At 45.6% G+C, this 25930-nt stretch overlaps 1 protein-coding gene across 6 annotated transcripts in view; it reads right to left on the bottom strand.

Moving 5' to 3' along the window:
- Nucleotides 1-25930, bottom strand: part of FBXW7 (F-box and WD repeat domain containing 7) — a 382444-nt gene that overhangs the window by 202554 nt on the left and 153960 nt on the right. For all 6 annotated transcript variants that reach the window (XM_063920550.1, XM_063920551.1, XM_063920552.1 and 3 more), the window contains one exon: nt 6430-6993. In XM_063920550.1, the coding sequence (XP_063776620.1) occupies nt 6430-6924 (495 nt within the window). In that variant the 5' untranslated portion in view covers nt 6925-6993. The remainder of the gene's footprint in view (nt 1-6429; nt 6994-25930) is intronic.

Genomic DNA, 25930 nt, shown 5'->3' with positions numbered 1-25930 from the left:
GAAATGAAAATCTGGCTCATCATTTGAACAAATAGGTGCCGTTGGTGTGCACGCTTCTGCTCACAGCCTCAAGATTGTACAAAAGTCTGGCTTCTGGGGGCCCAAACAGCACTTTGTATGTTGCACCCATTAGTTTAGACAGGTTTAGCCTGCTTGTTTTGGGTGCGACAAGCACGATAATTAATGGGCTCCGTTAGGCGCCTATTAATCACCACCTAAAAAACAGTTGATTCGCCCATAATGTTTTAGCAATACTGACCTAATGAAGATAGAATGCAAGGCGGGAGCTCTCCAACACACTCACACTGAAGCAGGTACAAAAGATGTATTGCCAACTTAAATCTGCTGTGGGACGATGCTAGATGGGTATATCGCACTTTAAAACAATCAGAAACCACAAGCACAGTGTTATATTTTGATTCTAATCCCAACTGTGTCCTTAAACATCAACAATCCAGCTGGAAGAGTCCAGTAAGAAAAGCCTTATAGCCTCATCAGTGTCTGAAGGACATTGAGCTGTGCTCATGGTAAAGGGGGGGTACACTCTAAAGAGATGTGTGCTGAGCGATCTATCACAGATGTGTGCTGAGCGAGGGGTGGGGGGGGGACGCTCACTTCACACAGCGCTGAAGTAAGTGGCCTGCTAGATTGCGCCACTGGCGATAGCGATGCGGCTATCACTGGGGGGCATACACATGACAGATCCGTGCTTAACGTCTAAAGGCCCGTACACACTGGTCGATATATCGGCCGTTCTCTTGAACTCACTGCTCGATCCGTCCATAGATATATCTGCAGATCAATTGATCTGCAGATATATCTATTAGTGTGTACCCACCTTCAGCAATCTAGTCAGATTGCTTAGATTTTAAGCACGGATCTCTCCATGTGTATGCCCCCCTTAAGACAATTTAAAAAACTGTTCAACAATTGGCATAGCCAGGTTTTCAGTTCTGCTCTGTAGAAGCAGTGTAACGTACACCAACCAGACACCAACCAGATGACTGCAGAGCAGAGCAGCACTGACATTGTAGCTGACATTCCCTGGGCTCCACGCTTATCATTAGGAATATAAAGATATGTGCATGTAACAACCAGGAGGCAAATACAGAGGCACAGAACCATTGTTAAAAACACTCCAACACAATACACACACACGCTTGTCCATACAATGGATTTATGGGCTTTACAATAGCAGTTTTAAAACACATGTATGAATGTGAAGCATTTAGCCTGCCATGACCTTCCCATACCCAGCCTGCAGTCTGTTCATGCTTTCTCATCCTGATGAGTGGGACTATTTCACTTAAGCCCTGTGAGATTTATTTTCAGAAGAACAATACTTCCAGTCCTTCCAATAACCAAAATGTAGCGATTGGTGAAAAATTGTCCTGATCTATTGGTTTTAGCGAATATGATTATACATTTAACAACATTTATTACAGCCACAGATAAGGAGCACAAAAAAACAGATTCTTCGAAGCCTAAACTCTTGTACTATATTTAGAAGAATGAAAGCAGAAACCTACAATGCCAGTTCTCTCATTTGGCTGAATGTACTATAGTGTACACAGAGTAGCTCATTTGCAATGTCCAAATTTCCAGTGATGACATTATTATAAGCTCTTATTAAAAATTAATTCATGATCAACAATAGTGAACCAAGGGGTACAAGGCCTGGTACAGCTTCTTCAAGAACTGTGGGGTGGCAGATGTACAGAGTTGGCAGCTATGCCATTACACTAAATAACTTGCTAATAAAGCAACTACAACTCTTTCTCCCTGTGGCCTGTTACATTGCATTGACTCAGCTAAACTACTGAGTGCACTGCTGAAACTGCAGTCTAGGGGCACAAAAGCCCAACTTTTCATGCAGTTCTGCCCACAACCACAAGAGGGTGCAAGCAGAAATAATGGGCGCCCATGGCAATCATGCCTAATCAGCAAAATAATTAAATAGCTCTGTTGGGTATACATTACCAAAAAACAGTTCCCCCAAGGAATGGGAAAAAGTCAATAAAAAGTAATGTCTGCAGTGTTGAGCAAAAAGTATCCAAACAACACAAACAATAAAGTGAGATTAGAATTGAATTTTAAGAGGTCACTTTTGAACCTATGTATTAGAAACATCCAATGATGCAATCTCTCAAACATTTTATTTGTTTCCATGTGGGCAGCACAGGGGAAAGCATACAACAGACATGGGTATAAGCTATGCCTTCACATACTTCGTCAGACATTTTCTTTAGCCCTGTAAACAAGTTCATACACCCAATGCCATCAGAACCCACCAGTAGGCCACACCACCATGAAGGTGTAATGGGAGAGTACAGGGCTCACCATGTCTACCTTAAAAAAGGACAGTTACCTTTATGACAAATATTATTTTAAAATAATGAGGCAATAATAAAAGGAAAAAATACTGCGGCTATAAGTTAGGTTGTCGTTTTAAATTACGAGGAACATAAAGACCATGAGAACTTAGTGTACAAATATGGGTAAAATAGACTATATTTTTACTTTATCCAAGTATATTAGAATACTGCATTAAGGGCCTGATTCTGATGTGGGAGTAAAGCAAAAAAAAAAAAAAAAACGAACAAGTAATTGGGCACTTGGACAAACCAAGTTGCAATGCAGCGGGCAAATACATTTAATGTTTTTGAATGCAGGGACAAACCTGGCTGCTTTTGCAAGTGGCCCACAAATGTTGGAAAGCTTTATTTATATATTATAATTAAGGTTCAAGTTAAGCTGGGTACAAGCTTGTCCAATCCTCATGATATCCAACTGGTTTGCCTTACACTGGACAAGTGTGTACCCTATGCCGACTGACCCGCACATCCGATTCCTAGTCGCCTGACGGGTCTCTAGGTTTTTAAACCTGCTTTAAAACGAGGAGACCCCAGGCGACTGATATTGTAGTGTGTAGTCTGCGGAGACCAGAGCTGGCAAATGTAAGGTCCCAGCAGCCCAGTACACGATCAGCGTGGCTGTGGTGCAGGATCCAAAGGAATTTGGTGTAGGGTGAGGCGGCGGTACTTATTTTACCTGTGCAGAGTTCGGCAGTGGGCTGTGTGCATAATAGTAGCGGATACAGCTTCCCATTTAAAAAATGGCGCCACAGCTTTATTTTTAAAACTGAAGATGGCCGCGATGAGCCAGGTCACCTCCCCGTCCCCTTGTGCGGTCTAATATTAGCCAGCATGAAGCAGTGGGTATCAGTCCGACTGTGGGGGCGAAGCAATGAAGAGCTCCTGAAGACAGAAGACGCAGTGGAAGTCCTGGATGAGCAGCGGCCATGCAAAAGAGCTTTAAGGCCGCTGCCCCCCAGGTGAAGATGCTGGGTATGTCCTGGAGGAGGCAACAGCCATGTAAAAGAGCTTAAAAGGCACCTCCCCCTAGGTGAAGATGCTGGGGATGTCCTGGAGGAGGCAGCAGCCATGTAAAAGAGCATAAAAGGCACCTCCCCCTAGGTGAAGATGCTGGGGATGTCCTGGAGGAGGCAGCAGCCATGTAAAAGAGCATAAAAGGCACCTCCCCCTAGATGAAGGTGCTGGGGATGTCCTGTAGGAGGCAGCAGCCATGTAAAAGAGCATAAAAGGCACCTCCCCCTAGGTGAAGATGCTGGGGATGTCCTGGAGGAGGCAGCAGCCATGTAAAAGAGCATAAAAGGCACCTCCCCCTAGGTGAAGATGCTGGGGATGTCCTGGAGGAGGCAGCAGCCATGTAAAAGAGCATAAAAGGCACCTCCCCCTAGATGAAGGTGCTGGGGATGTCCTGGAGGAGGCAGCGGCCATGTAAAAGAGCATAAAAGGCACCTCCCCCTAGGTGAAGATGCTGGGGATGTCCTGGAGGAGGCAGCAGCCATGTAAAAGAGCATAAAAGGCACCTCCCCCTAGGTGAAGGTGCTGGGGATGTCCTGGAGGAGGCAGCGGCCATGTAAAAGAGCATAAAAGGCACCTCCCCCTAGGTGAAGGTGCTGGGGATGTCCTGGAGGAGGCAGCGGCCATGTAAAAGAGCATAAAAGGCACCTCCCCCTAGGTGAAGGTGCTGGGGATGTCCTGGAGGAGGCAGCAGCCATGTAAAAGAGCTTAAAAGGCACCTCCCCCTAGATGAAGATGCTGGGGATGTCCTGTAGGAGGCAGCGGCCATGTAAAAGAGCATAAAAGGCACCTCCCCCTAGGTGAAGATGCTGGGGATGTCCTGGAGGAGGCAGCGGCCATGTAAAAGAGCATAAAAGGCACCTCCCCCTAGATGAAGATGCTGGGGATGTCCTGGAGGAGGCAGCGGCCATGTAAAAGAGCATAAAAGGCACCTCCCCCTAGGTGAAGATGCTGGGGATGTCCTGGAGGAGGCAGCAGCCATGTAAAAGAGCATAAAAGGCACCTCCCCCTAGGTGAAGGTGCTGGGGATGTCCTGGAGGAGGCAGCGGCCATGTAAAAGAGCATAAAAGGCACCTCCCCCTAGGTGAAGATGCTGGGGATGTCCTGGAGGAGGCAGCGGCCATGTAAAAGAGCATAAAAGGCACCTCCCCCTAGATGAAGGTGCTGGGGATGTCCTGGAGGAGGCAGCGGCCATGTAAAAGAGCATAAAAGGCACCTCCCCCTAGGTGAAGATGCTGGGGATGTCCTGGAGGAGGCAGCAGCCATGTAAAAGAGCATAAAAGGCACCTCCCCCTAGGTGAAGGTGCTGGGGATGTCCTGGAGGAGGCAGCGGCCATGTAAAAGAGCATAAAAGGCACCTCCCCCTAGGTGAAGGTGCTGGGGATGTCCTGGAGGAGGCAGCGGCCATGTAAAAGAGCATAAAAGGCACCTCCCCCTAGGTGAAGGTGCTGGGGATGTCCTGGAGGAGGCAGCGGCCATGTAAAAGAGCATAAAAGGCACCTCCCCCTAGGTGAAGGTGCTGGGGATGTCCTGGAGGAGGCAGCAGCCATGTAAAAGAGCTTAAAAGGCACCTCCCCCTAGATGAAGATGCTGGGGATGTCCTGTAGGAGGCAGCAGCCATGTAAAAGAGCATAAAAGGCACCTCCCCCTAGGTGAAGGTGCTGGGGATGTCCTGGAGGAGGCAGCGGCCATGTAAAAGAGCATAAAAGGCACCTCCCCCTAGGTGAAGATGCTGGGGATGTCCTGGAGGAGGCAGCGGCCATGTAAAAGAGCATAAAAGGCACCTCCCCCTAGGTGAAGGTGCTGGGGATGTCCTGGAGGAGGCAGCGGCCATGTAAAAGAGCATAAAAGGCACCTCCCCCTAGGTCAAGGTGCTGACTAATAAACTTTTAAACATTCTGTGTCTTGCCTTTATTTTAATATTTCTTTTACAGGGGACTATAGGTACCCAAGAGCCCTTAAAGCCCCGCCTGCTGGTACTTGTGGTTCTCCAAGTACCAGCATGCAGGAGAGGCTTGCTGGGACTAGTATTCTTCCTGTAAAACACAATATTTTATTCTATTTTTCACTAACGAACTATTAACTCGCACCCACTTCCCAGGGGTGCTTGGAACAGCCCCGGACTTCAGTGCCCTGGAGATGGACAACCCCTTTATTGAGGGGGTCCCCACTTACCCGGCAATCCCCAGCATGGGCTGAGTAGTTAGGGGGGGGGGGTGAATGCTTCAGCCATGGGGCCCCGCCGAGTGTGTCCCCTGGATGTGGCATAACTCCCCTGCTAGTGGAGTTCAGTGCTAGTTCTGAAAATACAAGGGGCCCCCACTTGTTTTGCTACCCATGTTTTTAGAACCAGGGCCAGCTCCGAGCCCGGTGCTGGTTCGTTAAATATGGCTTACCCCTGCACATTTTGTTTCCCTTATTTTTTGGACCAGGGACGTTTGTTTGTTTGTTTGTTGATCAAAATCCCCTCCTGATCCCCAATGATGATATTCTCATTCTCACTACCCCCCCACCTTTACCATTAATTTAATTAAATTCCTCATTAACAAATCCCCCTTCCATCCGCAGCTGCATGTATTTTAGATTTGTTACAGTAGATGCAGATTGGTCAGCTGATTAAGTGTGTAGCGAGAACTGGCTGTAGATCTGCGAGCAGGTCTGCAGTAGGAGTGTATGAACAGTCTGATCTGCAGTTTGACCTGATAAAGGATTGGACAAAGTGTATACCTAGCTTTAGGACACACCCTTCTGAAATATAAATCTCTGCAGTGCAGCATGGTTTTGCCGTGGTGTAAAGTTACTTGCTCTTTCCTTACTACCATCGCAGAATCAGGCCCTAAGCACCAATCATTAACCTCACAGTAATAGAGTACAGGAAAAGTTTACGGATAAAACAAAACCAAAAAAAATGCAATCCTGCCTTTGTCAATGACAAGCTATAGAAAAACCACATTAGTTAAGAGAACTGAAAGTGTGTACACATAACACTACTGTGCAGGAGTGTGTAGCATTCATAATGGTAAGTAACACGGAAGACACTCACCTTTGTTTTTGTGTGGAAAAGAGAGGACTTTTGGTGGTGGGACATGTCCATTATACTATTGGAATTAGGAATATCGCTGCCATTTCTATGTTCACCCTCCCTACTGCTGTCATCGGACTGATCAAAGTTATCACTGTCCTGGTCCATTTCTTCTTCATCTTCATCATCACAAACATGATCTTCATCCTCCTCCTCCTCTTGCTGTTCATTGTCCTCAGGATGGTCCTCAGACTGATCTGCTACAACACAGCTGTTATTGTTTTCCTCCAATAACTCCGGCTGGGGGTCCCTCCTCTCCACACTTCCAGGGCCACCCACCTCGCCATTCAACTCTATGTGATCTTCCTCTTGCTGTCTAGGATGCTGCTGCTGTTCCTCCTCCTCCTCCACTCTGTTCATTTGCTCCTCATCTGCTTGGCTGGAGGAAGCATTACCTCGCACAGAACCGCCAGTACGTCGCCTCTTGCTGCCCACAGACAGCAGTTCCTGATTCATTTCCAAAAGCCAGCTTGCTACTTCATGGACACTCGCTAGACTGTGTGAGGAGGCAAATGTTTTCACATTCTGCAGAAAAAAGAAAAGAAGGTATCACTGTATATTCCACTGTCTCGTAATAGATTCATCAGCAATTTATCACACAATTTAATGCACCACTGTTGATTTTGGATTTATTTTTTTCTTTAAAAGTAGCACGGTAACACACTACAACACACTAACACAATTTTCTAATACAGATTCATTTTCAATACTGCTTTCTAGGCAAGAGAGTCTCCCCAACCCACCTGTTATGATGTACCTATGAGATCCACTTACAGTGCACAATGGTCTTTCTCCAGGCTACTAATATTAGACACACACAAACCTGCCTGAAAAGTTTAGTTTTAGACATATAGGTGTACAACAAATCCCAAAATGCTATAGGTGTGAATTCAATTGAAAGTGAATGTTGAACAGCGTCAGGAATGAGTGCCAGGAGTGATTAAATCTGAATCGCGTCCGGCACTGAAATCGGCAGATGCCATTTTCCGTGCCTAATGCCCGGGGGTTTAGTGGCGGCAATCAGCATTTTCAAATTTCAGCATTGAGGCACTTGTCTATTTGGATTTCTGTTCGCACCTTGGTTTACAGCCTGACCAATTTAGTAGCTCCGGGCACTCATTACAGGCATTATTAAACATATCATTCAACTGAATTGCCTCATATTCAGACTAAGGGGGTTGAATTATCAAGCAGTGAAGAGAGTGGAAAAGTGGACCTGTAGAGAAGTTGCCCATAGCAACCAAACAGCTTGCATCTATATAGATTGTACTTGGTTAATGTTACCTGAAAGCTGATTGGTTGCAATGGGCTTCTCCACTCTTTTCACTGCTCAATAACCCCTGAGTTAGTGACTGCAGATCTTTTATAGCAGTTTATGTTATTTGCCATGGCTCTTAGCTCCATGATGATAATGAAATAAAAAAATCTAATATGCATAGGTATTAAAGAACATATTCATCAAATTAAATGGACACTGGTTTTGCAGCCCTATGAACTTACTTCAAACAAAGTGGTTTAATTGTCCATCTACCTATTGATGGCTGTAAAACTGTAGGACGTAAGAAAGGACTTTGTAAAAATGAGGGACCAGCATGTGTGTCCACATCCTGCATATCTTTGCTGAAATTGTGCCAAATAGCCCCATTTAGCAAGCCATGCCCAACTGTAGTTAAATACGCCAAGAGTCTACTCTTTAAAAATGTGTCTTTTGGCGTTTTGAGCTTCTTTCAGCTCAAAACCGCCCAGTGTGTATGCCCAGGTGATGAGCGATGAGCTCTGATGCGCGCTCCCGCTTCATCGCTGGCGGCCGCCGTTCATCTACTGGTATTACCAGTAGATGAATGGCGGGGTGAACGGCTTTCCATAGCGTCCTGCTATGGTAAGCCGTTCACCCCCGCTGACATCGCTGGGCAGGGGGGGAAAAGCGCTCAGTGTGTATGGACCTTTAGTCGCATTACTAACCAAAGAACAATGCAAGGATACAGAGACTACTTGGGCAATATCACAAAACAAAGTCATAAATCCAGGAGAAAAGGCAAAAGACCAAGTTCTGATAGGAGCAGCTGCACCACAAAATGTTATGCTTAATCTGCACCTTATACCAATTCCTGAAGTACTAAATTAGTGTTCCTGGTACAGTGTGAGCATCACTGTATGTAGCACACATACTAACAACGCTGCTGTAGCCATGCACACTGACCAGCACCGCTGCTGTAACCCTGCACACAGACCAGCACCGCTGCTGTAACCCTGCACACAGACCAGCACCGCTGCTGTAACCCTGCACACAGACCAGCACCGCTACTGTAACCCTGCAAACAGACCAGCCCCGCTGCTGTAACCCTGCACACAGACTAGCACCGCTGCTGTAACCCTGCACACAGACTAGCCCCGCTGCTGTAACCCTGCACACAGACTAGCACCGCTGCTGTAACCTTGCACACAGACTAGCACCGCTGCTGTAACCCTGCACACAGACTAGCACCGCTGCTGTAACCCTGCACACAGACCAGCACCGCTGCTGTAACCCTGCACACAGACCAGCCTCGCTGCTGTAGCCCTGCACACAGACCAGCCCCGCTGCTGTAGCCCTGCACACAGACCAGCACTGCCTTTCTAACCCTGCACACAGACTAGCACTGCTGCTGTAACCCTGCACACAGACTAGCACCACTGCTGCCTGTAACCATGCACACAGATTAGCACCACTGCCGTAGCCATGCACAGGCTAGCACTAGCTCTGTAACCCTGCATACAGACCAACACCACTGCCTTTGTAAACCTGCACACATACCAGCCCCACTGCTGTAACCCCGCACACACACTAGCACTGCCTCTGCAACCCTACACACAGGCTAGCACTGAATCTGTACAATATAGTTTCTAGTATAGTTAAAATTGTATATAGTCAAAATTGTACATAGCGAAAATTGCACCGTGTGTATAGTCCATATCGGCGGTTATGGGCTCTGGAGTTCAAGGGAAATTGCATAGTCAAAATCAGTTTTGGGCAGAATCGCAGTGTGTAGGCCCTTTACCCTGCACACAGACCAACACCACGGCCTTTGTAATCCTGCCCACAGGCCGAACCCGCTGCAGTAACCCTGCACACAGACTAGCACCGCTAACCCTGCACACAGACTAGCACCGCTGCAGTAACCCTGTACACAGACAGCACTGCTGCTGTAACCCTGCACACAGACTATCCCCGCTGCTGTAACCCTGCACACAGACTAGCCCCGCTGCTGTAGCCCTGCACACAGACTAGCACCGCTGCTGTAACCCTGCACACAGACTAGCACCGCTACTGTAACCCTGCACACAGACTAGCACCGCTACTGTAACCCTGCAAACAGACCAGCCCCGCTGCTGTAACCCTGCACACAGACCAGCACCGCTGCTGTAACCCCGCACACAGACCAGCCCCGCTGCTGTAGCCCTGCACACAGACCAGCCCCGCTGCTGTAGCCCTGCACACAGACCAGCACTGCCTTTCTAACCCTGCACACAGACTAGCACTGCTGCTGTAACCCTGCACACAGACTAGCACCACTGCTGCCTGTAACCCTGCACACAGACTAGCACCGCTGCTGTAACCCTGCACACAGACTAGCACCGCTGCTGTAACCCTGCACACAGACTAGCACCGCTGCTGTAACCCTGCACACAGACTAGCACCGCTGCTGTAACCCTGCACACAGACTAGCACTGCCTTTGTAACCCTGCACACAGACTAGCACCGCTGCCTAAACCCCCCTTTCACACAGGGACGCTAATTACCGAGTCAAGAATCTTCACCCAGTAAGTTGCGGATCAACACGGGTATTTTGTCTATGTAGAAGGGTCAACCCAGGTCGATATTCCCGGGTCTACGACCATGGTAAATTCCTGGGGGATTTCAACCCAGGTTGACCTTTTCACACAGGAAAAGGACCTGTGTTAAGCGGCAAATTACCGGTTAGAACTGCTTCACCCGCTTATTTCACTTTCTGTCTGAAAAGCGTATTACAGACATATTGGGTAAAGCAGATAAGGCTTTCTCTGAGAATACTGCATTGGTTTTGTAGTTTAAGAAAAGTTTGGTAATCAGGGCAATATATAAAGCAAATACAGTATTAAGTTTACAAACTGAGGCATCAGGGCTTTGTCTGTACATTACAATAGCACTGGTACATAAGTGATGGTGCTGCCTACAGTACAATTATGCAAATCAACAGTACACTTAAAACTGGCCACATATGGCACTGCTTAACACAATTTTTTATGGAAATCGCTACATCCTGCCAGAGGTTCAGTTAAGTGAAATATCTGAATCCGTTTACTACCTAAAATAGTAACGTCTCTGACTCCCTTACTTGTGCTAGTTTATAAAATCTGGGAAAAAGAAGCTGAACACATTCCTAGAATTCAATGCAGCACATTAAACACAATTCCACCTTAAATTTACAGATAGGAGAATCTGAAATGCTGGATATCATACTCACTAGTGTTACACACACTGGGATGATAAACAGCATCAATTTATGGGGCCCATACATCAAAAATCACCCCCAAATTGTGTCCATACATTGCAGATATTTTCAGTGATTTGCAGGTTGATTTAATCCAAAGATCAGGTCTGCAAAACATGGAAGAGTCCATTTTACTTCTAAAATAGTATTAATGGTCTGCAAATCGGCTGATTGTTGCCATACACTACCAAACTAAAAGTTCAACTGGTCAGTGAAATCCAACACGTTGGAAAACCTGATTTACCGATTACACTCATTCTTGTTTGGACTTGGCAAACCACATACAGTATATTGCTGATTTTTCTTTTACACAATCATCTGCAAAACGCAGTACTGACCCAATTGATTGCTGATATATGGACCCTTTTACTTGTAATAAATAAATAAATAAATATCTATTAAACTGCTGTTAGGCTGAATGTCTGATATTGGTAACTGCCATGCCAAACCTGCTATGATATTTGGATCAATTCATGCCTTATTTTAAAATTGCATCAAAATTAGGTTACAGAACCATACTGTCGGCATGAGTAAGGAGCAAAACAATATTATACACAAGTTGTTGGTAACCAAAAATATCCAGTCAAGTCTCAACTTGTCCTCTGTGAACAGAATATAAACAGAATTACAGTATAGGACTGATGAGCCTGTCATGACAAGATACAGTCCGTACCATACCTGCAGTAGGTACATCCTTTTACATTTCGCAAGTCCAGTAAAGACCGTAGACAACAGAACACTGCTACCTAGTGGTCAAATGATGGTAAATACAGTTTTGTTTTTTAGTTTGCCTCTCTGTCATGGGAATAATCTTAATCAGCAACAAGAAATTGTTTTTGAAGACAATTTTCAATACAGTGGGTTCTAACACCAGAACTTTGTGTGCAATAGTGAGTACTTGTACAGGTTACTACAAAAGTATACATATGTCTTATAACAACATTTGGGAGTTTAAACTTAAAGGGAAAATTCTCGCATATGAACTACAAAGGTCTCATACATTGGGCCGGATTCAATTAGTAAAAACTGAGAAACTCTGTAAATTCGCGAAAAGGCCTATTCAATTGTCCGTGAAAACGGATTCAAGGTAATTTTACCGCAATTTTAAATTCACCAACTCTGAGCAGGACAGGAGAGAATCCCTATTTTAAGTTTAAAATGTCAGGATTTGGTTCTGAATCCCTTGGAACAACCCCTGAATGACTAATTAGGCACTTAGAAGTTTTTACTTATTTTAAAATTGGCCAATAAGGACATGTCATTTTTGGGGTGAAACAATGCAAAGTGATGGAAATTGGGGTACAAGGTATAGGACATGTATATTGGGGTGCTTTATGAGTGGGACAAGTGTTTTTAGACTTGCAGGTGGGAATAATCGGCCTGTTACCACTTTTTTTATAATTCTTTAAAAGTCCCCTAAAATTACCCAAATATATACTTACACCCATTTTTATGTACCCCAAATGTAATTTTGCGACTTATTTTGCTGGGGGGAAAAATAGCTATAATTTAAGGAAAAAAATATTTTTAAAATGCATACAACAGTCATTTGATGCAATGTAAGTACCATAAATAATTTTATTTTAACAAATAATTAACTTTTGTACGGTTATCTGATGTTAGTTTAGCTTTTTGGTGGTGGTACAGGCAGATTTGACCATTTTTTTCACTTTTCCCTGGCAGCAATATTTTGCGGTAATCCCTTTTCGCGAATTTGCAATTAAATAGGCAAATTGCGGAAGCACGCATACTCACGGAAATACTTTTTTCACAGCAAAAAAGCCGCAATCACGGTAAATTACCACAATTTCGTGGCTAATTGAAGGCTCTTAAAACAAAAAAAACTTCTCCTCCAGTATACTTTACTGAGTGCTACTGCATTGTTTAGGCAAAGTTGAAATTTCTGCAAAGTGAATTTATAACTTATATAAATACAAATGTGTGTGTATTATATTTTTACACTGTTTTAGGACTAAAGGCGATTTTGAGCTGAAAGCAGCTAACTTTTGGTGTTTTGAGCTGCTTTCAGCAGACATATGCGTGCCCCCTGCTTCATCTGCTGGTATTACCAGTAGATGAACGGCGGGGTGGACGGCTTTCCATAGCGTCCTGCTATGGAAAGCCGTTCACCCCCACTGACAATGCTGGGCAGCGGGGAAAATAGCTCAGTGTGTATGCACCTTAACAGTTGTAAAGTATGGTTATAGAAACTGCATTAAAGAGAACGCTAGTGTGTACAAAGTTTAAAATACATTGTTCTGCCTGCTGTAGTTCTGGTAAAATGTTTAGCAGTTGCCTACCCAGCTGTACACAAGTCAGCTATATTCAAGAATGCAATATAGAGGAAAAAAGCTGTAATTTCCATCTTTGTAAGATGTGTGACATCACTAGACCTGATCCAGGTTAACAATCACATGTCCACTTTATTTCTGCAGAACATGCAAGCCTGCCACTCTTATTCTGCAAACTCAGATAAAGAAACATAACCCTCCTAAATGACAACCTACAACAAAGCCTTGAAAGGAACATGAAATGTAAACTGGAATAATATATATCATCAATGTAAATTGGAGTTATTTCACATATACTATTTAGATCCCAGACACACAGCCTTTGATAAATAGCAGTATCAAAACGTAGGTTTACTTGCATTTAGAAAGCAAATAAAGAATCAGTGACAAAGACAACAAAATAACATGTTCTTAAAAGAATCTGGCCTGGCCACTATCGGCCCATGCAGACATAATACAGCATAGATACTTTACTATCTGAGCTGAAAAGCTACAACTGGCAAAAAAAAAAAGGAAAAAAAGCAATCTAGCCTGCGGCTGTCGCCTGTAAACGTGTTGTTATGTGGAGCCTTATGGGAATATGGGAGAAGTAACTCTTAAGAGGAATTACGTTTTTAAAGGGACCTATTTAAACAATCTAGTAAGCGCTTGGAATTGTGTTACTGCATTTTACTCCAAGTACGGTAATAAAAAAGGCTGCATATTGTCCATACAGAAAAAAGCTGCATCACATTGTTCTCACACTCTAATCAATTCAGAAGGACTGTGGTCACCTTCTGACTGCATGTACCAACATCCTCCATACTGATCTAATCAATTTCTGCCAATGCATACTAGTTAACTTAGACCAATTGCCATATACAGTATGGAGACGGCTATAATGGGAAAATGAAACAAATGTAAACACAATTAGAGAATGGGAGACAGTATAAACAAAACAAATTCTCTACAGCCCCAGGCCGAAATCGCAGCAAAAGACAATGGATTCTACTCAAAACAACAAGCCCATAGAATGACACGCATAACAATGAGAAAAGTGGATTTATAAGCCAAAATATAGGATTTAAGTTTAAATAGGCAAGGTACAGGTTGAGTATCCCATATCCAAATATCCGAAATACGGAATATTCCGAAATACGGAATTTTTGGAGTGAAAGTGCGATAGTTAAACTTTTGTTTTTTGATGGCTCAATGTACACAACCCTTGTTTAATACACAAAGTTATTAAAAATATTGTATTAAATTACCTTCAGGCTGTGTGTATAAGGTGTATAAGAAACATAAATGAATTGTGTGAATGTACACACACTTTGTTTAATGCACAAAGTTATAAAAAAATATTGGCTAAAATGACCTTCAGGCTGTGTGTATAAGGTGTATATGTAACATAAATGCATTATGTGCTTAGATTTAGGTCCCTTCACCATGATATCTCATTATGGTATGCAATTATTCCAAAATACGGAAAAATCCCATATCCAAAATACGTCTGGTCCCAAGCATTTTGGATAAGGGATACTCAACCTGTATCTATTCAGGTATGCGTCGTTGGGTAGACTAAACTTAGGTCGACAGTCATTGGGTCGACTATGGAAGGTCGACATGCATTAGGTCGACAGGGGCAATAGGTCAACATGGGTTTTTGGACTTTGACCTAATGCATGTCGACCTTCAGTGGTCGAACTAATGACTGTCGACCTAAGCTGTGTCGAGCGTATCCCTTTATAAGGCCTGTAAGTTCTGAAGGCTGCAGCCTATTCTGATTTTTTTTATCCATTAAGCTTTTGCCACTTGTTGTGATGTGACAATTGGATCGACATTAAAGTATTGGGTTCTAATGAGCCTGTTGCAAATAATCTCACAGAAATCTATGAGGTGACAATCAAGCCTGCTAGTAAATGCAATGGGAGATGACCATCTTTTTATCAGCTTATTTGCGCAGTCATCTTCTTTCACACAAAGAGGCCCCAGGCCTTTCAGCAAGCACCCTAATAAAGGGGGGCACACACGTAATCTTTCACAGACCGCTCAGCACACATCTCTCCCCCGCTTAGCACTGTGTGTGCTGTGTGGAGCCCTCACTTCACCCAGCGGTGAAGTGAGCGACCTGACTAGATTGTGCTTGCATGCAGGCACAATCTAGAACTGGCGATAGCGACGCGCAGGGCCGTGCATCGCTATGGGTATACACACGGAGAGATCTGACTTGATTGCTAAGAAATTAAGCACGGATCTCTCTCTGTGTACCCCCCTTAATCGTGCCCAATTTGACCACTTATGTATGTGGTCAGTTAGGGCATAGCATAGCAACTGGAACATCCCACTTCCAAAATTGGACAGGGAGTGGGCAAATGGGGGAGGGGATCACATATATACAACTTCCATCATTTTTCTAAGTAAATTGATCTGGCATCTATCTACAAATCAATACCACAGCTTCCCTGCAGCCAGAGTGTCTCCTGTACGGTACATATAATGTAATAAGGTCACAAAGTGTAACAAGAGGTGAGCAAAGCTAGGTAAATGTGTGCTTTGTGGAGCCTTATTTGTATACAAACTATCACCAATGAAGCTTCGTCTTCATGATAATCATTTAAAAAAAAAAAATCTCTGTAGGTAACCTGGAGACGGACTGTGAAAACCATACGTACCAGATAACATTAATTATGAAGCCAGACAGTCTGCAACACCAACCGGTAATACCTCATCAGCTCACTGATTCTCATGCTGAAATGCACCACCAGCTGCATAATGAAGATTAATAACATAATTCTTTTCCATAATGCATGTTCAATCAGACATCTACGCCCACAATTCTGCATAAGGAGCTATATAAAGCTGGGTGATCCAATGCAACTGAAAATGAGAAAGGAAGGGGGGTGCAGTATATATTCTCACTTCATCATTTGGGCGAGACAACAGTACTGAGCAAGGACATGCACACTTCTTACTTCACAGCAGCAAATACACCATCTCCGGCAGGAACAGTGTCCTCACTTTCCCAGCCAGACATTTATTCATTTCAATAATTCGCTATCAGTAAAGTGGATGACCTCTAAATATGTCTAGGTACAAGCAATTCATTTCTAAGATTTGAATGCTTAACTTTAAGCGCTGCTTAACATTTACAGATGTGTACTCATAAACCAAACCTCAATACCATATGGGGCGAAAGTGATCTGCGCTAAGCGTTGTGACATTAAAGGGCCCTACACACTGGCCGATAGCACTAAACGATATGAACGTTCTCGTTCATTAATGAACGAGAACTCGTTCATATCGTTCAGTGTGGAGGCACCAGCGATGAACGATGCGCGGCCCCGCGCTCGTTCATCGTTGGTGCCCCATCGCTTAAACATGCATGCCAATATGGACGATCTCGTCCATATTTGCATGCACTGCTATGGAGCCGGGTGACGGAGGGAGTAAAGAAACTTCACTCCCCCCGTCACCGGGTCGCCTGTCTGCTGTATAAGCCGTCAGGCAGCTCGGCGGCGGGTCAACCAATGTGTAGGGCTTTTAACTGCACAGGAATTAGTTTTACATAAGTACAAAGTCTCAGATGAAGGAGAGCATGAGAAACAGCATCGGCTGATACATAGTAGCGATTCATATACAGATTCCGACTCATTCACACAAAGATGTACAAATGTGGTAAACCAAATTAATCAATGCAGTCTCATCAAGCGGTTTTGTCACATCCAACTGTTTCATTTGCACATTCAAGCAAAAAAGACACTCTGCACAAGCTAAATTGCACAGGACCTGGCACACTGAGAAGGGCTGATTGGCACAAATTCAACAATAGTGTATAAGGATACATCCGTACATAATAGATTTTTACCAACGTGCCCTTCAAGACAGACAGATATTCCTTATAGGTCAAGTTAATGTGGAATGGGGGAAAGGGATTGTTTGAAGGTGACCTATGTAAACATGATTATATATGCATGATGACTTGTGATGTGGATGCCTACTGCCTCTTACGGTAGGTATTAACAATCCATATCACAAGTTTTCCTGGAGGTGCAAAAACAAACCTGCAATGTTACACATAATGCCCCCAGTATAGTACCAGTTACACATAATGTCTCCCAGTATAGTGCCAGTTACACATACTGTCTCCCGGTATAGTGCAAGTTACACATAATGTCTCCCGGTATAGTGCCAGTTACACCTAATATCCCCCAGTATAGTACCAGTTACACATAATGTCTCCCAGTATAGTGCCAGTTACACATACCGTCTCCCAGTATAGTGCCAGTTACACATAATGTCTCCCAGTATAGTGCCAGTTACACCTAATATCCCCCAGTATAGTGCCATTACACATAACATCTCACCGTATAACGCCAGTTACACGTCTCCCAGTATAGTGTTCCCACTCAAAATTACAGGACTTTACCCGGGCTTCACCCACTCTGTGGAATGCCCTCCCACGCACAATAAGACTCTCCACTAGTCTCCAAACCTTTAAACGTTCCCTGAAAACTCATCTCTTCAGACAAGCCTACCAAATTCCTGACCCACACACATAACCTTCAATGCTTCCCTATCCAGTTACATTCCCTCTGCACAGTCCCCATAACCTCACATTTTGTCTTCCAACATTGCTGGGTGATCATATCATACAACCCACTAAGAACCTAGCAATCTGGTGGATCATTATGTAACAGGTTGCATCTATCCTTCTGTATCAATACCTATTTCCCTATAGATTGTAAGCTTGCGAGCAGGGCCTTCCTACCGCTATGTCTGTCTTTGCCCTGTTTTGTTCTATAACTGTTGTTCTAATTGTAAAGCGCAACGGAATATGCTGCGCTATATAAGAAACTGCTAATAAATAAATAAATAATAGTGCCAGTTACACATAATGTCCCCCAGAATAGTGGCAGTTACACATGTCTTACGGTATAGTGCCAGTTACACATAATATCCCCCAGTATAGTACCAGTTACACATAGGGTGAGATTCAAATGATATATCACGCCCAATTTCCTTTCTAAAATGATCTCCGCTATCGCGAATATTGCGCCCATAGTAATCAGGTTTAGCTGTGTAGGGGTTGGGTGCTTCGCTACTCCGGGGGTAGTGAGCTGAAATAATGATACAACGTCCCTGAGGAAAGAAACAGAACGGGTGTGTAAAGGGGTGAAAAGAATTGAATCCTGCCCATAATGTCTCCCAGTATAACGCCAGTTACACATAATGTCTCCCAGTATAGTGCCAGATACACGTCTTCCAGTATAGTGCCAGTTTCACATAATGTCCCCCAGTATAGTGCCAGTTACACATCATATCCCCCAGTATAGTGCCAGTTACACATAATGTCTCCCAGTATAGTGCCAGTCACACATAATGTCCTACAGCAGGCTTTTTCAACCAGTGTGCCGTGGCACACTAGTGTGCCGCAACCAGTTGCAAGGTGTTCCGCGGAGCCAGACCAGCTTCCTGCACCTTCAGAGTGAACTGTTGGCCCGGGCTCTTCTTAGAGGATCAGTCGTGGTCCGGCCGTGACGTACGCCTTGAAGACGCGGCGGTGTGATATCATAGGTCACGGCCGCCGCTTCTCTCCACCCAGCCAGCCCATCCACCTGCACACACATCTTCCAGTTCCTGCCTGCATACACAGCTTTCCTTGCCCACCCACATCCACACCTGCCCGACCCCCCGCTGCTCAGTATTCGCAGCACTTCACTATGAACAATCCCCGCAACTAAGTGACAGGTAGGAGGACAGCTGACCGGTAGGTGCTAAAATTTGTTATTTTTTTTCTCCTGTGGGGAACAATAGGATTTATGTGGAGAGAATAAGGATTTATGGGGGGAACAATGAGAATAATTCATGTGGGGTGCAATAGGATTTATGTAGGGAGCAATATGATTTTATGTGGGGAGCAATGTGATTATTTTTTTCTTTGTAGGCCAATGTATGTGTGGATTTTTTTTACTATGAGGGCCAATGTGTGTTTTTTGTTTTTTTTCTCTGGGGAACTGATGGTGTGCCTTGGCAATTTTAAAATATTGTTTGGTGTGCCGCGAGTAAAAAAACGGTTGACAATCATTGTCCTACAGTATAGTGCCAGTTACAAGTAATGCCCTCAGTATAGTACCAGATACACATAATGTCCCCAGTATAGTGCCAGTTACAAGTAATGCCCTCAGTATAGTACCAGATACACATAATGTCCCCAGTATAGTGCCAGTTACTCATAATATCCCGCAGTATAGTGCCAGTTACACAAAATGTACACTGCACTACCTGCAATTTAAAACTAGTGCTGCATGGATGTTTTTTGCATCAAATCTTGCAATGAGATAACCAGTCTATTATGCTACTGTCGGAGACTGACTTCATGGAGGGACTAGCTGACAAGGGAGTGATATAGTTTGTCAACATTTAGAATGTTAACAGCATGTCGACATTTACAATGTCAACATGTTGAAAATGGGATTTCCTATTCATGTTTACTCTAAACCCGGTACACATTTCAGCTATCAACCCAGTGACACAACAAAGTAATGTATATGTGATATATCACATCCATCGTAAAATGATGCAATATATTGTTAAATGGTTATTGTAACCAAGCTCTGTCATAAGTTGCATCGTCCCATCAGCTGTACAGCCCATCAGATGGGACAATGCGACCAGACAGTTCATGAAACGATGCCATGTGCACACTACACAATGGCCATGCAAAGTGGTCACAAGTACCATGACTGCCCAACAAATCATGTAGTGTGTACTCCATTTACGTCTAATGCTAATAGCAGCCTAACCCTAAAAAAAAGATTTTACTTACCGGTAAATCTATTTCTCGTAGTCCGTAGAGGATGCTGGGACTCCGTAAGGACCATGGGGAATAGACGGGCTCCGCAGGAGATAGGGCACTTTAAGAAAGCTTTGGACTCTAGGTGTGCACTGGCTCCTCCCTCTATGCCCCTCCTCCAGACCTCAGTTAGGGAAACTGTGCCCAGAGGAGATGGACAGTACGAGGAAGGATTTTTGTAAATCTAAGGGCGAGATTCATACCAGCCACACCAATCACACCGTATAACTTGTGATAAACTTACCCAGTTAACAGTATGAACAACAACATAGCCACGGTTCCACCGAAAAACTATAACATAACCCTTATGTAAGCAATAACTATATACAAGTATTGCAGAAGAAGTCCGCACTTGGGACGGGCGCCCAGCATCCTCTACGGACTACGAGAAATAGAATTACCGGTAAGTAAAATCTTATTTTCTCTAACGTCCTTGAGGATGCTGGGACTCCGTAAGGACCATGGAGATTATACCAAAGCTCCCAAACGGGCGGGAGAGTGCGGATGACTCTGCAGCACCGATTGATCAAACAGGAGGTCCTCCTCAGCCAGGGTATCAAACTTATAGAACTTTGCAAAGGTGTTTGTCCCCGACCAAGAAGCTGCTCGGCACAACTGTAATGCCGAGACCCCTCGGGCAGCCGCCCAAGAAGAGCCCACTTTCCTAGTGGAGTGGGCCTTAACCGATTTCGGTAACGGCAATCCTGCCGTAGAATGCGCCTGCTGAATCAAGTTACAGATCCAGCGAGCAATAGTCTGCTTTGAAGTAGGAGCGCCAACCTCGTTGGCCACATACAGAACGAACAAAGCTTCAGTCTTCATGATTCTAGCCGTTCTGGTCACATAAATCTTCAAAGCCCTGACTACATCCAGGGACTCGGAATCCTCCAAGTCCCATGTAGCCACAGGCACGACAATAGGTTGGTTCACATGAAAAGATGAGACCACTTTTGGCAGAAAGTGAGGGCGAGTCCTCAACTCTGCCCTATCCACGTGAAAAAACAAGTATGGGCTTTTATGTGATAAAGCCGCCAATTCGGAAACACGTCTTGCCGAAGCGAACGCCAACAACATGACCACTTTCCACGTGAGGTATTTCAACTCCACAGTTTTGAGTGGTTCAAACCAAGGTGACTTGAGGAAACGTAACACCACGTTAAGATCCCAAGGCGCCACCGGAGGCACAAAGGGAGGCTGAATATGCAGCACTCTCTTCACAAAGGTCTGTACTTCAGGAATAGAGGCCAATTCTCTTTGAAAGAAAATGGATAAGGCCCAATTTTAGGCCCAAAGTCCCTCCTGTTTGAAGGAAGTGAAGTAGACGGCCCAAATGGAACTCCTCCGTAGGAGCAGCTCTGGCCTCACACCAAGAAACATATTTCCGCCATATACAGTAATAATGTTTTAACGTCACGTCTTTCCTAGCCCTTATCAGGGTAGGAATGACTTCCTCCGGAATCCCTTTTTCCGCTAGGATCCGGCGTTCAGCCGCCATGCCGTCAAACGCAGCCGCGGTAAGTCTTGGAACAGACAGGGCCCCTGCCGCAGCAGGTCCTGCCTTAGAGGAAGAGGCCACGGATCCCATGCGAGCAACTCGTGCAGCTCCGGATACCAAGTCCTCCGTGGCCAATCCGGAACAATGAGTATTGTTCTGACCCTGCTTCTTCGTATTATTCTCAACACCTTGGGTATGAGAGGAAGAGGAGGCACCAGAGCGTCTACCGCTACCGCCTGAGGGTACCTTGACCTGGCGCAATACCGCTTTAGCTTTTTGTTGAGACAGGATGCCATCATGTCGATTTGAGGCAGTCCCCAACGATCCGTGATCTGTGCGAAGACTTCTTGATGAAGTCCCCACTCTCACGGATGCAGGTCGTGCCTGCTGAGGAAGTCCGCCTCCCAGTTGTCCACCCCCGGGATGAACACCGCTGACAGCGCGCTTACATGGCCTTCCGCCTAGCGTAGAATCCTGGTCGCTTCTGCCATGGCCATTCTGCTCCTTGTTCCGCCTTGGCGGTTTATATGAGCCACTGCCGTGACATTGTCTGACTGAATCAGAACCGGTTTTCTCCAAAGCAATTCCTCCGCTTGACGCAGGGCGTTGTATATGGCCCTCAACTCCAGGACGTTGATGTGGAGACAAGACTCTAGGCTTGACCAGAGACCTTGGAAATTTCTTCCCAGTGTCACTGCTCCCCAGCCTTGGAGGCTTGCGTCCGTGGTCACCAGGACCCAGTCCTGAATGCCGAACCTGCAACCTTCTAGTAGGTGAGCACTGTTCAGCCACCACAGGAGAGATACCCTGGTCCTGGGAGACAGGGTGATCCTTTGATGCATTTGTAAATGGAACCCGGACCACTTGTCCAAGAGGTCCCATTGAAAAGTCATCGCATGGAACCTGCCGAAAGGGATGGCCTCGTAGGAAGCCACCATCTTCCCCAGGACCCGCGTGGTGCAATGATGCACTGAAACCTTTTTTGGTTTTAATAGGTTCCTGACCATGGCTATGAGTTCCTGAACCTTTTCGATCGGAAGAAAACCCTTTTTCTGGTCTGTGTCTAGAATCAGCCCCAAAAAGGTCAGTCGCGTTGTAGGGACTAGCTGGGACTTCGGTATATTGAGAATCCAGCCATGTATCTGCAACGTCTTCATGGACAGAGACACGCTGTCCAGCAACCTCTCCCGAGATATCGCCTTTATGAGGAGATCGTCCAAGTATGGGATAATTGTGACCCCTGCCTGCGCAGGAGCACCATCATTTCCGCCATTACCTTCGTGAAAATTCTAGGGGCCGTGGAAGCCCAAACGGCAACGTCTGAAATTGGTAGTGACAGTCCTGCACTGCAAATCTCAGGAACGCCCGATGCGGGGGGAATATCGGAACATGAAGGTAAGCATCCTTTATGTCCAGGGACACCATCCAATCCCCCCCCCCACCAGGCTGGCGATGAACGCCCTGAGTGATTCCATTTTGAACTTGAACCTCTTCAAGTACAGGTTCAGAGATTTCAGGTTTAAAATGGGTCTGACCAAACCGTCCGGTTTCGGGACCACAAACAGGGTTGAGTAATATCCCGCTCCTTGCTGGAGATGAGGAACTGTGACAATCACCTGTTGAATATACAATATTTGGAATGCTGCCAACACTAGCTCCCTCTCTGACGGGGCAGCCGGCAGAGCCGATTTGAAAATTGGCGAGGAGGCAAGTCTTCGAATTCCAGCCTGTATCCCTGAGAGACAATCTCTAATGCCCAGGGATCCACCTGCGAGTGAACCCAAACGTGGCTGAAAAATCGAAGACGAGCCCCCACCAGATCTGCCTCCCCTCGGAAAGCCCCAGCGTCATGCGGTGGACTTTGCAGACGCAGGGGAGGACTTCTGCTCTTGGGAACTAGCTGTGTGCAGCTTTTTTCCCCTGCCTTTCCCTCTGGCAACAAAGGATGATCCACGTACCTTCTTGTTTTTATTGGAACGAAAGGACTGCATTTGATAATGAGGTGCCTTTTTTGTATGCTGCGGGGGGACATAAGGTAAGAAATTTGACTTACCAGCCGTAGCCGTAGAGACAAGATCCGAGAAGCCGTCTCCAAACAACTCCACCCCTTTGTAAGGCAAGGACTCCATATGCCGCTTTGAATCGGCATCTTCCGTCCACTGTCGGGTCCACTAGAGCCGCCTAGCAGAAATAGACATAGCATTTATTCTGGAGCTTAATAAACAAATGTCTCTCTGAGCATCCCTCATATACAAGGCAGCATCTCTGATATGCTCTATGGTCATTTGAATGGCATCCCTATCTAAGGTGTCAATTTCCGTAGATAAGGAATCTACCCATGCCACAACCGCACTACAAACCCAGGCCGACGCCATAGCCGGTCGAGCAATAGTACCGGAATGATTGCAAATGTGCTTTAAAGTTATTACCTGCCTGCGATCAGCAGGTTCCTTGAGGGAAGCCGTATCCTGAGAAGGGAGTGCCACCTTTTTGGACAAACGTGTCAGCGCCTTGTCAACTTTTGGCGAAGATTCCCAGCGTATCCTATCAGTTTGTGGAAAAGGATACGCCATGAGAATCCTTTTGGGAACTTGTGGTCTCCTATCCGGAGATTCCCAAGCCTTTTCGCACAAGTCACTTAATTCAAATGAGGATGGAAAAGTGACTTCAGGCTTTTTCCCTTTATACATGTGTACCCTCGTGTCAGGGACAGGGGGTTCCTCAGTAATATGCAAAACCTCTTTAATGGCAATAATCATGTACCGTATACCCTTAGCCACCTTTGGTAGTAATTTTGCATCTTCATAGTCGACACTAGAGTCAGTATCTGTGTCGGTATCTGTGTCATCGATCTGGGATATGGTGCACTTCTGAGACCCCGAAGGACCTGGCGCCCCAGGGAAAGGCATGGACTGGCTACCTGACTGATCCCCAGCTTCTGCCTTGTCTAATCTTTTATGCAATAGATTGACATTTGCATTCAAGACATTCAGCATATCCACCCATTCCGGTGTCGGCGTTGCCGACGGCGACCTGACATTCAAGCACTCCACCTCCACATTAAGCGAGCCTTCCTCGTCAAACATGTCGACACACGCGTACCGACACACTTCACACACACACAGGGAACCCCTTTCCTGAAGACAGTATCCCTGTCAAGGCCCTTTGGCGAGACAGAGAGAGAGTATGCCAGCACACACCCCAGCGCAATAACCCTGGAGACCAACACAAAATGTTTTTCCCCAACAGCGCTGTATAATATGTAAACCGCCAATTATGTGCCCCCCCCTCTCTTTTAAGCACCCTTTCACCGTGTGTAAGCAGGGGAGAGTCCGGGGAGCTTCCTCTCAGCAGTGCTGTGGAGAGAAAATGGCGCTGGTGAGTGCTGAGGGAGAAGCCCCGCCCCCTCGGTGGCGGGCTTCTGTCCCGCTCAAACTTAGTAAAATATGGCGGCGGCTCTTTTATATACATGTACAGAGCCTACCTGTACATGTATATAGTCTTTTTGCCATGCAGAGGTTTATATTGCTGCCCAGGGCGCCCCCCCCCTGCGCCCTGCACCCTTACAGTGACCGGAGTATGTGAGGTGTATGGGAGCAATGACGCACAGCTGCAGTGCTGTTGCGTTACCTCAGTGAAGCTGAAGGCTTCTGCCGCCTGACGACTTCTGTCTTCTGTACTTCTAGCTCTGTGAGGAGAACGGCGGCGCGGCTCCGGGGGTGGATGCCCAGTAAGAACCTGCGTTCACCCCCTCTGAAGCTAATGGTGTCCAGTAGCCGAGGAAGCAGAGCCTATCTTTGACAAGAAGGTCTGCTCCTCTCTCCCTCGATGCAGGGAGCCTGTTGCCAGCAGTGCTCCCTGTGAAAAAGTAGTAAAAGGTAGAGAAAAAAAAATCCAAACAAAAATGCTTCTAGGGAGAGAACTCTGGAGAGCTCTCTGCAGTGCACCCATCTTGCTCTGGGCACAGTGTAAATCTGAGGTCTGGAGGAGGGGCATAGAGGGAGGAGCCAGTGCACACCCAGAATCCAAAGCTTTCTTAAAGTGCCCTATCTCCTGCGGAGCCCGTCTATTCCCCATGGTCCCTACGGAGTCCCAGCATCCTCAAGGACGTTAGAGAAATCAGGATTTGACATTACTAATGGCATACCGATAACAAAAAGCTTGTCGGCATTGGCTGGAGCTACACACTCATTTATCAGTGATAAAACTAGTTTAGGTGATACAGGTGCTATTTAAGATTAATTAAAAGGAATGTATCAGTATGGGATCCGGACACTGCTCTAAATGCCAGCGCCAGCATCCCAACAGACCCAACCCAATCGGTACTACAATT

This window comes from Pseudophryne corroboree, chromosome 1 (assembly GCF_028390025.1).
Source record: "Pseudophryne corroboree isolate aPseCor3 chromosome 1, aPseCor3.hap2, whole genome shotgun sequence".
Classification (NCBI taxonomy): domain Eukaryota; kingdom Metazoa; phylum Chordata; class Amphibia; order Anura; family Myobatrachidae; genus Pseudophryne; species Pseudophryne corroboree.
This window is presented reverse-complemented; position numbering and strand designations above follow the sequence as displayed.